Here is a 13841-nt window from a genome sequence, read left to right as displayed (position 1 = left end):
CAACTCTGTAATCCTCCTATAATAAGGCATGGAGATGAATCCTAATGCAAACAATTACAAAATGTGCATCTTTTTATTAGCAATCTGCAGTTTCTGCATCATTCCTCTAACTGTCCCTCTTAAGGGTAACATTTTAAATTTTACCTTCACTACATGAAACTTATGCAATTTCCCCTCATGGCTTTGTTCAGTTTCGCAACAAGAAAAGATTTCATAACCGCCGCTGGTACGCTAAGCGTGCAGTGGAGTAAATCCAGGTTCATTTCGATCTGCTGGAAACCTTTAATGAAAGACTTATTCTGCACAGCATGCTGTAGTTGCATAACACTTTATTTACAAAGCAGATAAACATAAAGGGTAAGTAACCATTGTCCCATGCTATTACACATACAGAGATGTGAAATGTGAAAGAAAGAAAAAAAACTGTTAGAAAACACCAAGAAAACCAGATTTAAGCGTGTTAATATGTTAATACACCTCCAGGTGTGTATGAATGAAAATGGGCATTTATTGCCAACCCGAAACAAAAGATGACCTATAGAGAATAGAAAAGACTGAGATGTATTCTGTCTTATGTGATCTTAATAGTTACTAAAACATACATATAAATATTTATATTGATTGAGAAATGATCAAGTTAAAACTTAAGTAAGCATATAAGAAATGTGCTTTGAAGTTTTCCATATTTGATCACATTACATTACAAACGTCAAGGTTTTATATTGGGAGTGCATACCTACACAAAAAGAGGAAAATGCTTTTTTACTTTTAGGAAAATAAAAAACTGAAAACGATATTTTGAGACTGAGTGGAGGTTAACCTTCCACCAGGACAACAACCGGAAACGTAAAGCCAGAACGACAATGGAACAGTTTAAATGGCCCAGTCAAAGTCCAGACCAAAAAATATATTCAAGAAATCTTAGTTGTTTTTCTCTAAGCCATTATCACAGCAGCAAGATTTAACTGGGGAGGGGTTGTGAATGTAAATAAAAATCACATTCACAACACACTTTTCAGATTTTTATTTGGTTTAAAAAAAAGGTATAAAATCAGACCATCACCAAGAAAAATGATATAGGTTTTCATTTCACTTCGCAATAATCCACTTCTACTTTACCAACGGAAAATACACTGTTATGTGACAAAACGGAACAAAGTCTTGAGACATGAATAACTTGCTGCCCATATCTATTTACAAAATAAAGTAACATGTATAACATGACATTAACAGACTAAAACATTTTAAAGGACGGAAAAATACAGGACTTGGAGATGTTTTTGAAGTCTTGCATATATTACTTACAAGCAACCTACCTGTACTTCCTCTACCTTTCTTTTTTCTTTTGCCTTCTTCGGAAACTTTTTGTATGATCTTTTATTTTATTAACAGGTTAACAACCAGCACACACCGCCTCTCTCCTTTCTTCATTTCTGATTATTATTTACATTTGCTAACATAGTCACTCATATTTTACATTCTGTTGGTTTTAAACAAAACGCCTGATTCTCTGTGTACTTGGAGGAGATGTTGACTTCGGGTTGTATCCTCGCGCGCACTGCGCTTGACGCAACGTCCTCGTGCCGGCCGGCTGTTTGTCGTCGCGTGCTTGTTGTTTAAGGACAACTCACTCACACTGTAAGTATCTGTACGTCGCCTTTTTAAGACATTTACAGCCCAGTTAGCCGAGGTAGTGTTTTTTTCCCCCGCTCGCGGAGCAGTGATAAATGAAAGCCAACCACAGAGGACATGCCAGTTTGCGAAATGTTTCGTTTTGAAGTGTTTCTGTCTGACCTGAGAGTTGCTCATTTCAGCTGAAATTAATCCGCTCTTCGTCGGAGTAGCTGCGACTGTTTTCTCTGTCTTCCATCTGCGAGCGACCGCAGGGTAGCCCACCTACTGTATGTGAGCCACATGTTCTCTCAGGCATTTATCCACAGACACGCGTGAACCCCGAGAACAGGCGTGCTGTGTGTGTCACAGAGTCACATTCATAGGGAGGAGGGAGGAGGGTCGGTGGGATCTGGTTGCAACCAGTTCTAAGTCTGTAATAACCGTCCACAGAAGCACACACGCCTTTTTTAAAACTTGGTCTACTCTGATTGGTGGTTGCAGGTTCTCAGGTTGAATTCTGTGGAAAGTCCTATTTAAATCCACATGTTTTCCAGGTTTGTACCAAATTTTTTATGGCTCCTTTACATGGCTCCTCTATTAACCATTTAACAACTTTTTTTTTTTACAAGTGTTTCACTGAGAAGTAGCTTCTATAATGAGCTCAGCTGATGCTCAGTTCCACCAGGCGTTTGCTAATTGCTGCTGGCTAGTCTGAAGGAACTGAGTGGGGGAGTCATGGGGAAGACCTGCTCTGTGCGGCAGAAGCTTGAAAGCTTTGACGCTTGCAGCTCTGCGGCGGTGCTAGGTCCATCTAGACATTTTACACAGCTGAATGGTTGCCATGGAAAATAAAGGATTTCTCAAACATGCATGAAAGAATCAAAGCTACACTCCAGATATGTTTTTGATGAGCGAACAACGCTATAACATGATGTAAAGCTCGAATACGTCTATTTTACATAATGTCGGGCATTTAAATTTCTCTACATCTTGGTTTTCATGATGATGTTTGTTCTCTAACGGCTTGAATATTATTATATATTAGCCAAGCTCTAAATCAAACATGTTTTCCTTTTCACAGTTTTTATCCCAAGATGGTCAGGCCTGTATCTCAGCTGCTCCAGACTGTGACGTTGCTTTCTGGGCTGATGATCTACACAGTTTCACAAAGAGGAGCAGAAAAGAAGCCAAACTTTATCATCATACTGGCAGATGATATAGGCTGGGGAGACCTGGATGTTAACCAACCAGAGAAATACACAAATAATACACCAAACCTCAACCAGATGGCCCAGCAAGGGCTCAGGTAAAACCTTTATTTGTGATGTATGAGATGTGAGCCTCCGATTTCTATGACAAGTTAACAAAGTAATTAAAGTGTAATCTTCTTAGAAGAGGACCTCCGATGTCATAAACTGTATGTGTATGAATAAACTTTTTCCAGATTAACAGACTACCACTCCCCTGCTTCCACCTGCTCTCCATCGCGTGCTGCTATCCTGACCGGCCGCTATGGCCTCAGAAATGGAGTGACTCATAACTTTGGTGTGAACTCTGTGGCTGGCCTGCCTCTGTCTGAAGTCACTTTGGCCCAGTTGCTGCAGCAGGCCGGCTACTACACCGCTGTTATAGGGAAATGGCACCTCGGACACAATGGACCTTACAGTCCAAACAACAGAGGTGAGTCTAGGCTGCAGGCTGCTGCTGAGTTCACTCTGTCCTCTGCCTGACTAGCATTCCAGTCCTGTCTGTGTTGATTGGAGCAGTACCACCTGTACTCAGCATTGTCTCTGCTAATCTGCTGAGGGTAATGATAGGAGTTAAGAGGGTCATTGGAGAATTGGAGTAACTGTAAGATCAGGGCACAGAACATCGGCCCGAGCGTGCTGGCCGATGTCATGGTCATGTGGGTGTGGAATGTTCGTTTTCGTACTCTACCTTGAAGGTCCACAAGACACACTGAGCCATGAAACCCCTCCTGTTGCAATTATAGCAATGGTATTTTGGCATGTAGATGTGGTTTATACCAGTATAGTAAATAGAATAGAATAGAAGTACTTTATTCATCCCAGCAGGGAAATTACTTCGCAGTTACAGCATAGAGACAAGACACAATAACAACTACCACTGAGTAGTAGTAGTAGATAAAATAAAAAATAAAATATAAAATGCTATGAATTGTGAAAATATAAAATGCTGTTAATATAAAAAGCAACTTAGAGCAGTCCTTGCAAAGATTCAAAAAAGGCAGATATGTATATGTAAATATATGTACAGCAAGTGTGCCACAGTGCAGTTGTGCAAAATTGGACTGATTAGTGCAGAACAGTGATTTAGCTTTTATTGTACAGTGAGATGGCATGTGGCAGGAAGGATTTCCTGTATCTGTCCCTACGACAGCGGAGCTGGAGCAGCCTATGTGAGAAGGTGCTCCGCTGTCTGTCCACTATGTGGTGGAGAGGGTGCTGATTATTGTCCATAATAGACAGAACCTTCTTCAGTGTCCTCCTCTCCACCACAGTTTCCAGGGACTCCAGCCTTAGTCCCAGTACAGAGCCAGCTTTCCTGATGATTTTGTCTAGTCTATTAGAGTCGCTGGCTCTGATGCTGCTTCCCCAACACACAGCAGCAAAGAAGATAGCACCAGCAACAACACTGTGATAGAAGGTCTCCAACATCTTGCTGCACACATTGAAGGATCTCAGCTTACATACATATGTTCATACATTTGTCGAAGAAGGAAGTAATGATTGACAAGCTGGAATATCTTATTTTATTTTCCATGTTGTCAGAAGCCAAAAAAAAGGAGCATAAGGCTTCTTCTGGACATTCGCCCGCTGAACCAGAACAGAACTGAATAAGGAGTGTTCAGTATTTTGGTCCAGCAGTATGTACTTGACTTGTTCCTGCTCTGTGGCTGAAAAATTGACATCTGGAAGTTAAGTTGTTAGGGCTGTTTTTTCTGCATAAACAAACACAGCCATGAAATTCTGAGCCAAAATGACGGAATTTTTGTCAACCAACTTCGAAAACAACGAGAACCGATTTTAGCATGACGCCCGACCGGGCAGGGCCCTTAAGACTCCTGACGCTTTTTTCATGAACTGTCTGAAATGATGCCATCAGGCAGAGGATACCCCAACTGATGCAAAAGTAATATGGTAAAATGACAATAGATTAATTTGCTTTAACCATGACTAATATCTACCGCCTATTTATATTGCTGACAAAGTACATCTTTCCATGTGTCTATCCTTTTGGGGCAGTTTCTGTATAGAGAATCAAAGGGTGTGAAGCAGGGTACATTCTGGATAGGTCCTGGCACTCTTGATAAAGATGGCATCCTATATGACAGTGGTCTATTTCAGCTGGATAGTTGTTTCAGCCATTCTCCAAAAATGCCTTAGGAAGGACCATCAAAGGCTGTTGACTTCCTCTTTAAAGAACTCACAAGCTTTTGGGAAGTTTGCTGAACACACAGTCGTCAGAGGCACTAGCTGGCAACTTGGACCCTAAAGGTCTGCTACTGGTAGCTTTGTGCCAGGTAACTCAGGGGATCTTCAGAGGCTGATTAGAGTCCTAGATTTTGGTTGGTTTGGTGCTATTTTAGTGCCAAAAATTAGATTTACTCAGAAAAAGGTGTCTATCATAGCGTTGTGATAAACTTATGCAGAAACTGCATATGCCTGACATCTATTGAAACAGTCAATGATAGAAATCATTCTACAGTCTTTACATATCACTTAAATTGAAACATGAGCACATTTGCACCTCTTGCACAATCCTGTATCCTTCCATTTGCCTGGCCTTCTGAGGACCTCCAGCCTCACAGTCCTATGTCTCCGCTGCAGGAAATGTACAAAACAAGGTCACCAACCATCTTCCAGCTGCGCCTAATGTGACAAAAAACACATCATTGCTGATTCTTCTTCACCAGCTGAGTTACAACCCTCTCTCTTCTAGCATTTCAGTTCATACTAACAGATTCAAAGTCCATTACATACATTCAGTTTTGCTCCTAGTTATCAAACAATAAACGAGTTAAAACGTTTTTTCTATCTAAGGAAACACAGCAGATTGCATCAAGTCATTGACTTACAACATTCGCTCCTCCTGGACCAGCATGTGTTGTTGACTTTACAACAATCCTTCATATTGAGTCTGCATGTAGCGACAGTGGAGAGGAAAAACTCCAAGTTGACAGGAAGAAATCTCCAACAGAACCAGCTTATAACCATTTATGGCAGATTGTTTTAGCAATGGTGAACCACAACCGACTAGTTGTTCTTGTTTTGTGAACAGGATTCGATTATTACTTCGGCATTCCCTACAGTAATGACATGGGCTGTACTGATACACCAGGATATGATCTACCCCCGTGTCTCCCTTGTGTTTCATCAGAACCTCAAGTGATCAGGTGTGGCTGTTTTTTGTTTGTTTGTTTTTTGTTTTACTTTAGCATCTGTTTCTCGCACAGTCGCAATATTGGACATTTCAAAGAATAGTAGTTTACGCTTCACGTAAATTTGGTGTGTGAAGCTTTTGGTGAAAAGGCATGCAATGGAGAATATTAAAGGGACATTGTTTTGCAAAATATAATTTTTTTTTTTTGGGTTTACATCATGTTATAATGTGATTTGCTCATCAAAAACATACCTGGAGTGTTGCCTTGATTCTTTCATGCATGGTTGAGAAAAGCTTTAATCTCCATGGCAACCCTTCAGCTCTGTAAGATGTCTGGGTGGACCTAGCGTGGTCTTTGAGGACAAAAGTCCTCATCTGAGCTGCAATTTCCAAGCTTCCACTTCACAGAGCAGTCCTCCCCCAGAACTCCTCCACTCAGCTCCTTCAGACTAGCCAACAGCAATTAGCAAACACCTGGTGGAACTGGGCTTCTGCAGAGCTCATTATAGGAGCTACTTCTCAGTACAGCGCTGCAAAAACATTGTTAAATTGTTAATAGAGCAGCGCTTTTGTGATCATAGGAGTTTTTAAAGTGACAGATGCCCAATTTCAAGGTATTAAATTACAAAGTCACGCTTCTTCTAAGTCATATTTGACTTGTACAACATTTTTCTAACAACTTAAGGTAACAGTTATTTGATTGTGCTATAGAATGGCACTATGTGCCTGGAAAACACATAATGCTGCCCCTTCAAACTATTGTAATTATTTGTGTGAAAAATCAAGCTACTTTTTATTTAAAACTAATTTCCTATCATGCCACAACTCTACGTTTGCAGACCCTCATACGTTATTGTGTCTTCCTGTTGTAGACAGAGGAGGAGTTTTCACGGTGGCTGTTATTCCAAGGTGGGACTTCCTCTGGTTGAAAACAGCTCCATTGTGGAGCAGCCGCTGAACCTCTGGGCGCTAACAGAGAAGTACAGATCTGCTGCTCTCAGGATTATACAAAGTGCAAGGTGCAACACAGTGAACACAGAATTGATTAAGTTGTTGATCTCTGCCAGACCAAACATTTGGATAACTCATAACATCCGCTTGCTGTTTGTGCAAAGGACATTCTTATTGATTTTTATAAGTTGTGACAATACAGACCAGCACACAATTTACAACTAACGGAAAAGTGGGAGGCACACAAAAGCTGTGAAATTTACAGAAAATGTGTTCACAAAAGAAGGGATTAATTTAAATTTTAGCTGTTTACAGCAGAGCAATAGGGTCAGGTTAAGAATAAAATGTTTTTTTTATTTCCAAAATTAAGTCATATTACCAGAGAAAATTTGTAACAAAAATGGTAATAATACCAGAATAAAGTTAATCAGTTTTGCTCCTAACTTTTTCAAATCAACATTCACCAAACACATCACACCATCATCTTTACCCAGCAGTTAATGAACTACTTTTGACTTTTTGATTTGATGTTTGTGTTGTGACAGTCGTAGTAACCTGTCAGAAAATCAAAGACCCATCCAGCAGAATTAGTTGTTAGCCGTTAGCTATTTGCTGTTGTCTTGAGTGTTTTTATTAGAGCATATTTGCACAGTAGTTGTACCAATAACACACTCCTGGTGTGTGTGCATGCTTGAAGCGTATGAGGAGGAGGGCGGTGAACCCTGCTGCTTCCAGCTGTTGATTAAAAGGCAGCATGACCCCATGCTGCACCAGGGGGTCATGTGAACCAACTCTGCACTTTTCAGTCAATGCCACAGCTTTGAGTGGCTGGAAAGCAAAAAGCTACACATTAATCTACATGTTATTCATTCTAATCTTAACCATATTTGTTTCCATCATTGACAGACACACAATGCCTATGAAAAAGTATTCATACCCTTGTACTGTTACGGTTTATTTATTTCACACAGAGATAATGTACAACAATTTATTAACCTTTTAAAAGAAGAGATGCATGGTACCGGCTGTAACCCAGCTTTGCTGCAACAAAGCTGGGTTACAGCAAAAAATGCTCATTTCCACCTGTAGTCCACGGACAGTTTGGTTCTAGTTAAATACTACAATTTAACAGATCATGAATAGGTGAAAAGTCATTGTAATAATTAATTACATACATATCTAATAATTCATTATCTCACCAAAAACCAAGTAAACCAAACTGCAATCCTTCCAAACAGTTCATAAAGCCATTTTGTGCCAAATATGTAAACATTTTCTAATTAGAACATGTTATAATCTCACCAAACTGACCATGAATGCTGTTACACCACGTAGCTTAAAGTAAATCAATAGGTCATGTTGACATGTTAGGTCATGTCGCTTTATCATGACTCTTCCTCATGAGGAGATGATGTTTTTTTTTAATGTTTTTCAAAAATCTTTACCCATCACATGTTTAGTGAAACAGAATTGTCCTGTGGTACCAGGGCCCGAGCACAGCCGTATCTCCTCCTGGTGGCGTCGGCTCACATGCACGTCCCTCTCGCCCCCGCGGTGGCAGAGCCTTCAGGCGACGAGGTGTACGCCGCCAGCCTGCGGGAACTGGACGGTCTGGTCGGGGCGTTAAAGGCTGTCGCCGATGAGACAGATAGAGGGAATACTCTAATCTGGTTCACTGGTAGGACTGTTTCACATCTGCCCTCGTGTGACAAATCAGAACATCGTGTGATGGAGTCAGCAAAGTGTCTGTGTGCTTTAGGTGATAACGGCCCGTGGGAAGAAAAGTGCCAGTTTGCAGGGAGCGTTGGGCCTTTCACTGGAAAATGGCAGACCAGCAAAGGTGCAACAAACTGAAGTTGAGATCGGCTCACTGAAATCCCTCACAAGGCTTCTCGGTTAACTCTTGACTCCTTATAAGATGAACATTTGTTTCTGCATGCTAGGCGGCGGATCAGCTAAGCGGACTACATGGGAGGGCGGTCACAGGGTGCCAACTGTGGTGTACTGGCCAGGCAGGATCCCTGCAAACACCACCAGCTCAGCGCTGCTCAGGCAAGCCCCGTTTCACCGTTTACATCAACCAAGTCAAACACCTGCAGCACTTTTCCTCACTGACTACACCAGAATGTTAGGGAGACGAAGATGATCCAGGTCTGAACGTTGAAGGGAGTAGGCCTGTCACCATGACAAGTTTTGCTGTACAATAAATGGTCCCAGACGTTATTGCGATAAATAATAAGTAATATATATATATATATATATATATATATATATATAATATATATATATATATATATAATATATATATATATATATATTATATATAAATAAGTAATATATAATATATTGTTGTTTTGAGACTATTTTCAAGTAATATAATGGCAATAGCATAATAATGCAAGAACACATTCTCCAAGACCAATAAACTTTAAATTTTAATGAACATTTAACACTGAAACTGGAAGACATTTTAAGTATCCAAACAGAAACAACAACAAATAAAATGAATTATGAAGACTCTGTAAACAGAATTAATTGTCCTTCAACAAAAAGGGGTTAGTTGAAACCCAAGTACCAGACTGAAGACTTTTTTATCATCCAGTTTTTGGTAGATAGAGACTGAAATTTATTTTAATTTATCATGTGATTAATATATTTGTTAGTGTGACAGGCCTACAAGGGAGCAACATATATTATCTTGACTTGTTATGAAGGATATATTTAAGTCTACTTTGGTAAGTTTTACAAGCTGATTATTTATGGAGCAGTGCTTGTCAACTCATAACCTGAATTGAAGCCCTAAGGCCATGAAGCTCACTCCACAGGTCTGGAGTGATTAAGTAAGCGTCATCATGAACTCCTGAACCAATGACTAGCGCAAAATAATTTCTGCCTAAAAATAGAGAAATTATCCGTCTGCTTTACTCAAATGTCTGACATCGCTTTATGCTTTTTCAGTCATCCATCCTCTGTACAGGGTCTCTGGGGAAACTACCAGGAATCCAAAGATTTCAGGGTGTGAAAGGCTTTTGTAAGCAATTACCAGAGATCATGCAAGTTTCAGACACAAATACATCAATCAGGCTGACTTGAGGATTTTGCTTCTGACCATTTCTGATTTTCTTTTTAATGACTATAACGCATAAAAGAGAAAACCAAAAATAGTTCTTTGATAAAAGCAGCTGCTGTATTTCAGGTCCAACAGTAAAATAACTTAGAAGATAATCTCTATTTATGTAGCAGAAAACACACTTACTGTATATTTAAAAAAAATAGAATCGGTTTTTCAGTGAAGATTGTTTGTCAGATTAAAAGTAACTTTTGATAGCACCCTTTAAGCTTCTAAAAAACATACTTTTCATTAAGCCCATAGTTCTGTATTAAGTTGTTTTTTATTGGCCTGATGTAATATGCAAATCTTAAGTGTTGTGTTTTTGTGAACTGTAAGCAGAATATTGTCATAATTAACAGAAATAAAGGCTTGAAAACATCAATCTGGGTTGAATATATAACATATATAATGAATTCCAGTTAGTGATAGAGGCACTGAAATTAATTAACTTTCCAATAATATTCTAATTTACTGATATGACTGTATATCCCTTAAGCTTGTATTTGACTGAATATATTCATTACCATGATACAGTTCCAAATTTAAAACCCAGTTTCTATAGGAACGTAAAAATTAGTTAAAGGAAGACTCATTAAGAACTAATGAAATTCATGGTCAAAAACATTTAAACAGCACATAATAACCTTAAGAAATGTGGCACATTATGGATTACAACAAAAAAACTATTTCAACTTGTAATTTCTAATTGCAAAAACCCCACTGGCAATGCATGTTTAAGGAAGCAAATATTAAAGTTATTAAGTACTTCCTGTTGGTTAATGCATTAATAGTCGATATTTCTTAGTTTGTATGCATTTAATGAACAGAAAAGAGAACATTTGCTCCAGTGTTTGATCTGGGAATTTCTGATCAGAGCCAATCAGGGAATATTGTCTGATTCTGATCTCTGCTCAGTACATGAAACCTTCACATTTGTGCTGTATTAAAATTAAGTAATTACAATGCCATTGTAAAATATTTACCCATTTCAGTAAATTAATTGAAAAAGTGAAACTCATACAATGCTCAAATGTTCAGTTATATTCTAACTTTCCAATATGCACCCGTACATTAGCTCTGTTCGGAAAGTGTTTGTAAATTGTTCCTACATAATTAAAAAGAGCTGAACTGTTTTGAATTATGATTTCATAACTTGCATTCTTGCTTCATTTTTCATCGTACAGTGGTATGGACATCTTTCCAACTGTTCTGTCTCTGGCAGGCGTAGCGCCCCCTGCAGACAGGCGTTACGATGGAATCGATACCAGCGGCGTTCTGCTGCGCGGCGAACATTCTGGTCACGAGGTCACAACTGCTACAAACAGGTGGAAGTGTTGCATTGCTGCGTTGCTTTGCTTTGTAAAATGGGTCTGTCCTGTGTTCTGCTGTTGCAGTTCCTCTTCCACCCCAACAGTGGCGCTGCAGGAAAGTTCGGGGACTTGCAAACAGTTCGAGCCGGAAAACACAAAGCTTTCTACATCACAGGTAGAAAAATATGCTGCTATGTCCATGCATTTGTTTCAGAGTGGAAACATCATACAAGTAGCAGCTAACTATTATTTTAATTGTCCATCAATCAGTATCAATTATTGTGACCATTCTTTTATTAATCGGATACAAAAATGGGGACATTCTGCAGATTTTTCACTTTAATGCAATATTAGAAATATATTAATATATGTCAATAAACAAATAATGCAAATCCTTTTTTAAATAGGAACGTAAACTTTTTATTTCTTAAAAAGCAGTGGCAGCATTCCTTTAGTTCCTTTCCTTTACTTGATCATTTGTAGCAAAAAATGCATCTGCAGCTGAAAAATCCTCCTAACATCAAGATGTGAAAAGCTCAGTGCTTTCTGCTGGACTAAACATAAATATGGTGTAAAGACGATCTGGTAATTATTTTATGATTAATGGGTTAATCATTTGTTAGCAAAGGTGCTCATAGGATATTTATTATTTCCAGAATTTGAATCAGGTGAAGCTAAATCTGCCACTAGAGGAGTTCTATGTAGAACATATTTACAGACAGAAAGGTTTTATTTTTTTATTTTAGATGCCAAATGTATATTTTTGTTACAGTTTTGGTTAAATTACCTCCTTTGATTGTGTTGTTTTTTAGTAGTTGGCCTTTACTGAGTCTCTATTCCCCAGTTATTGATCAATTGATTACTAAATTAGTTGACAACTAACAGCTTATTTATTGGGTCCTATAGCCAGAATTTACTGTGAATTCTCTCCTGTCCACCCATGGTTACAGTTCTATATGTGGCTGAGTTTGAGGAACAATAAGGAAGGGCCCGAACCAGTTGTGGTGTCTGGTGGATTTTGTGCAATGCACTACTTCATACGACCAGCAAATTTAATATGAAGTTGCTGCAATGGACCTCATCTCAACCCAGCAAACCAACCTAGTTAAACACACGCACGTTTGTTTCTCAGTCTTTGCAGGGATTTTCCACTGACTTCTATTCATTTCTATAGACACTAAACCTAGACCTAACCATTACTAGTACATATTTAACCCTAAACCTAACCAAAACTTGACAGAGTTTCAGAAACATTTTGTCTGTCAAGTTTGTCTGCCTTATGACGTGAAAGTTACACAACAAAGAAGAGTTCAAAATAACATAAGGTTCATTTGAACATTTCACTTTTGTGGAAGGATTTAAAACTGAAAAGAATTTCATTTTGGCAGGTGGAGCAGCAGCTTGCAGCGGCAGCACCGGCCAGGAGCAGCTCCACGATCCACCTCTGATATTTGACTTGGATCGTGAAGAAGCCGAGGAAACACCCCTGCAGTTCGCCACAGCCGAGTACAGGGCGATTGCAGAGAGGGTAGCCCGCAAAAGAGAGGAACTCCTGTGGGACATCGCCACTGATGGATCGGTGTCCACAGCGGACTACAGCCAAGATGAATCAGCGGCGCCGTGCTGCGATCGGAGACAGGCCGTGTGTCGATGCCACACCGTGTGCAGAGGCCCGGAAGAAACATTAATAACAGGCACAAGGAACGGGCCATGAGGTAGGCGAACAAAAGCGCAAAAGCGTCTCATTCGCAACAGTTAGTGTGCAGAAAGAGTTGATTAAAAGGTTCAATGTCCAGATGCAGCAGATGTGCAAACAAGAAATACCAGCAGCTGAAATCTGATTGTTTATCTAAATCCAGTTCTGTTTTAGATCGATACTTTAAAAAAATCCATAATACATCTGCAGCCATCAGACAGTGTGTCATTTAAGTGTCATTTTGTTGATCTGTGAACAAAGTTCCTGTTAATCAGCAGCAGGTTTCATCTGTAGAGGTGACTGGTCATCCAGGCTTCAGTTCCAACCCTGAGACCTTTGTTGCATGTTGCCTTCTGAACCCTGAGACTGACGAGTCCTGAACTGGTCAGTCTGCAGCCATTTGACTCTTAACTTCTATCAAAAACACTAAAGATGTAGTGTTTTAAAATGCTAGCTGTTTTCATGCAATACAGCTCTGGAAAACATGAAGAGGTCACTGCACTGAACCCCATTCAAAACCTCCTGGTTATTACACAACATATTGATTTCTGAACTCTTCCTGAGTTAAAACATTATTGTTGTTGGTTCTAAATGAATATTAACTTGTTTTCTCTGCATTATTTGAGGTCTGAAAGCACTGTATCTTTTTTGTTATTTTGACCATTTCTGATTTTCTGAAAATAAATACTAAATTTTTGCTTGGGATTTCAGAGACGTGTTATCAGCAGTTCATAGAATAAAAGAACAATGTTCA

The 13841-nt window shown here is 39.3% G+C and overlaps 2 protein-coding genes across 4 annotated transcripts in view; one reads left to right on the top strand and one right to left on the bottom strand.

The window, feature by feature from the left end:
* Positions 1-2002, bottom strand: part of LOC114150962 (monocarboxylate transporter 7-like) — a 9610-nt gene extending 7608 nt beyond the window's left edge. The window contains exon 1 of the mRNA XM_028027810.1: positions 1795-2002. Coding sequence (XP_027883611.1) covers positions 1795-1809 — 15 coding nt within the window. The 5' untranslated portion in view covers positions 1810-2002. The remainder of the gene's footprint in view (positions 1-1794) is intronic.
* Positions 1-13841, top strand: part of arsg (arylsulfatase G) — a 26196-nt gene that overhangs the window by 555 nt on the left and 11800 nt on the right. The window contains exons 1-11 of one of the 3 annotated variants that reach the window (XM_028027816.1): positions 1051-1638; positions 2696-2920; positions 3059-3294; positions 5917-6031; positions 6891-7037; positions 8457-8647; positions 8729-8809; positions 8913-9021; positions 11266-11386; positions 11476-11566; positions 12780-13106. In XM_028027816.1, coding sequence (XP_027883617.1) covers positions 2709-2920; positions 3059-3294; positions 5917-6031; positions 6891-7037; positions 8457-8647; positions 8729-8809; positions 8913-9021; positions 11266-11386; positions 11476-11566; positions 12780-13105 — 1629 coding nt within the window. In that variant the 5' untranslated portion in view covers positions 1051-1638; positions 2696-2708 and the 3' untranslated portion in view covers position 13106. Of the gene's footprint in view, positions 1-1050; positions 1639-2695; positions 2921-3058; positions 3295-5916; positions 6032-6890; positions 7038-8456; positions 8648-8728; positions 8810-8912; positions 9022-11265; positions 11387-11475; positions 11567-12779; positions 13306-13841 lie in introns of those variants that run through there. The other 2 variants (XM_028027814.1, XM_028027815.1) reach the window with 2 other exon arrangements.

The sequence above is a fragment of the Xiphophorus couchianus genome, chromosome 9 (assembly GCF_001444195.1).
Source record: "Xiphophorus couchianus chromosome 9, X_couchianus-1.0, whole genome shotgun sequence".
In the NCBI taxonomy this organism is placed as follows: Eukaryota; Metazoa; Chordata; class Actinopteri; order Cyprinodontiformes; family Poeciliidae; genus Xiphophorus; species Xiphophorus couchianus.
Note: the sequence above shows the minus strand (reverse complement) of the source record. Positions and strands in the feature narration are given on the sequence as shown.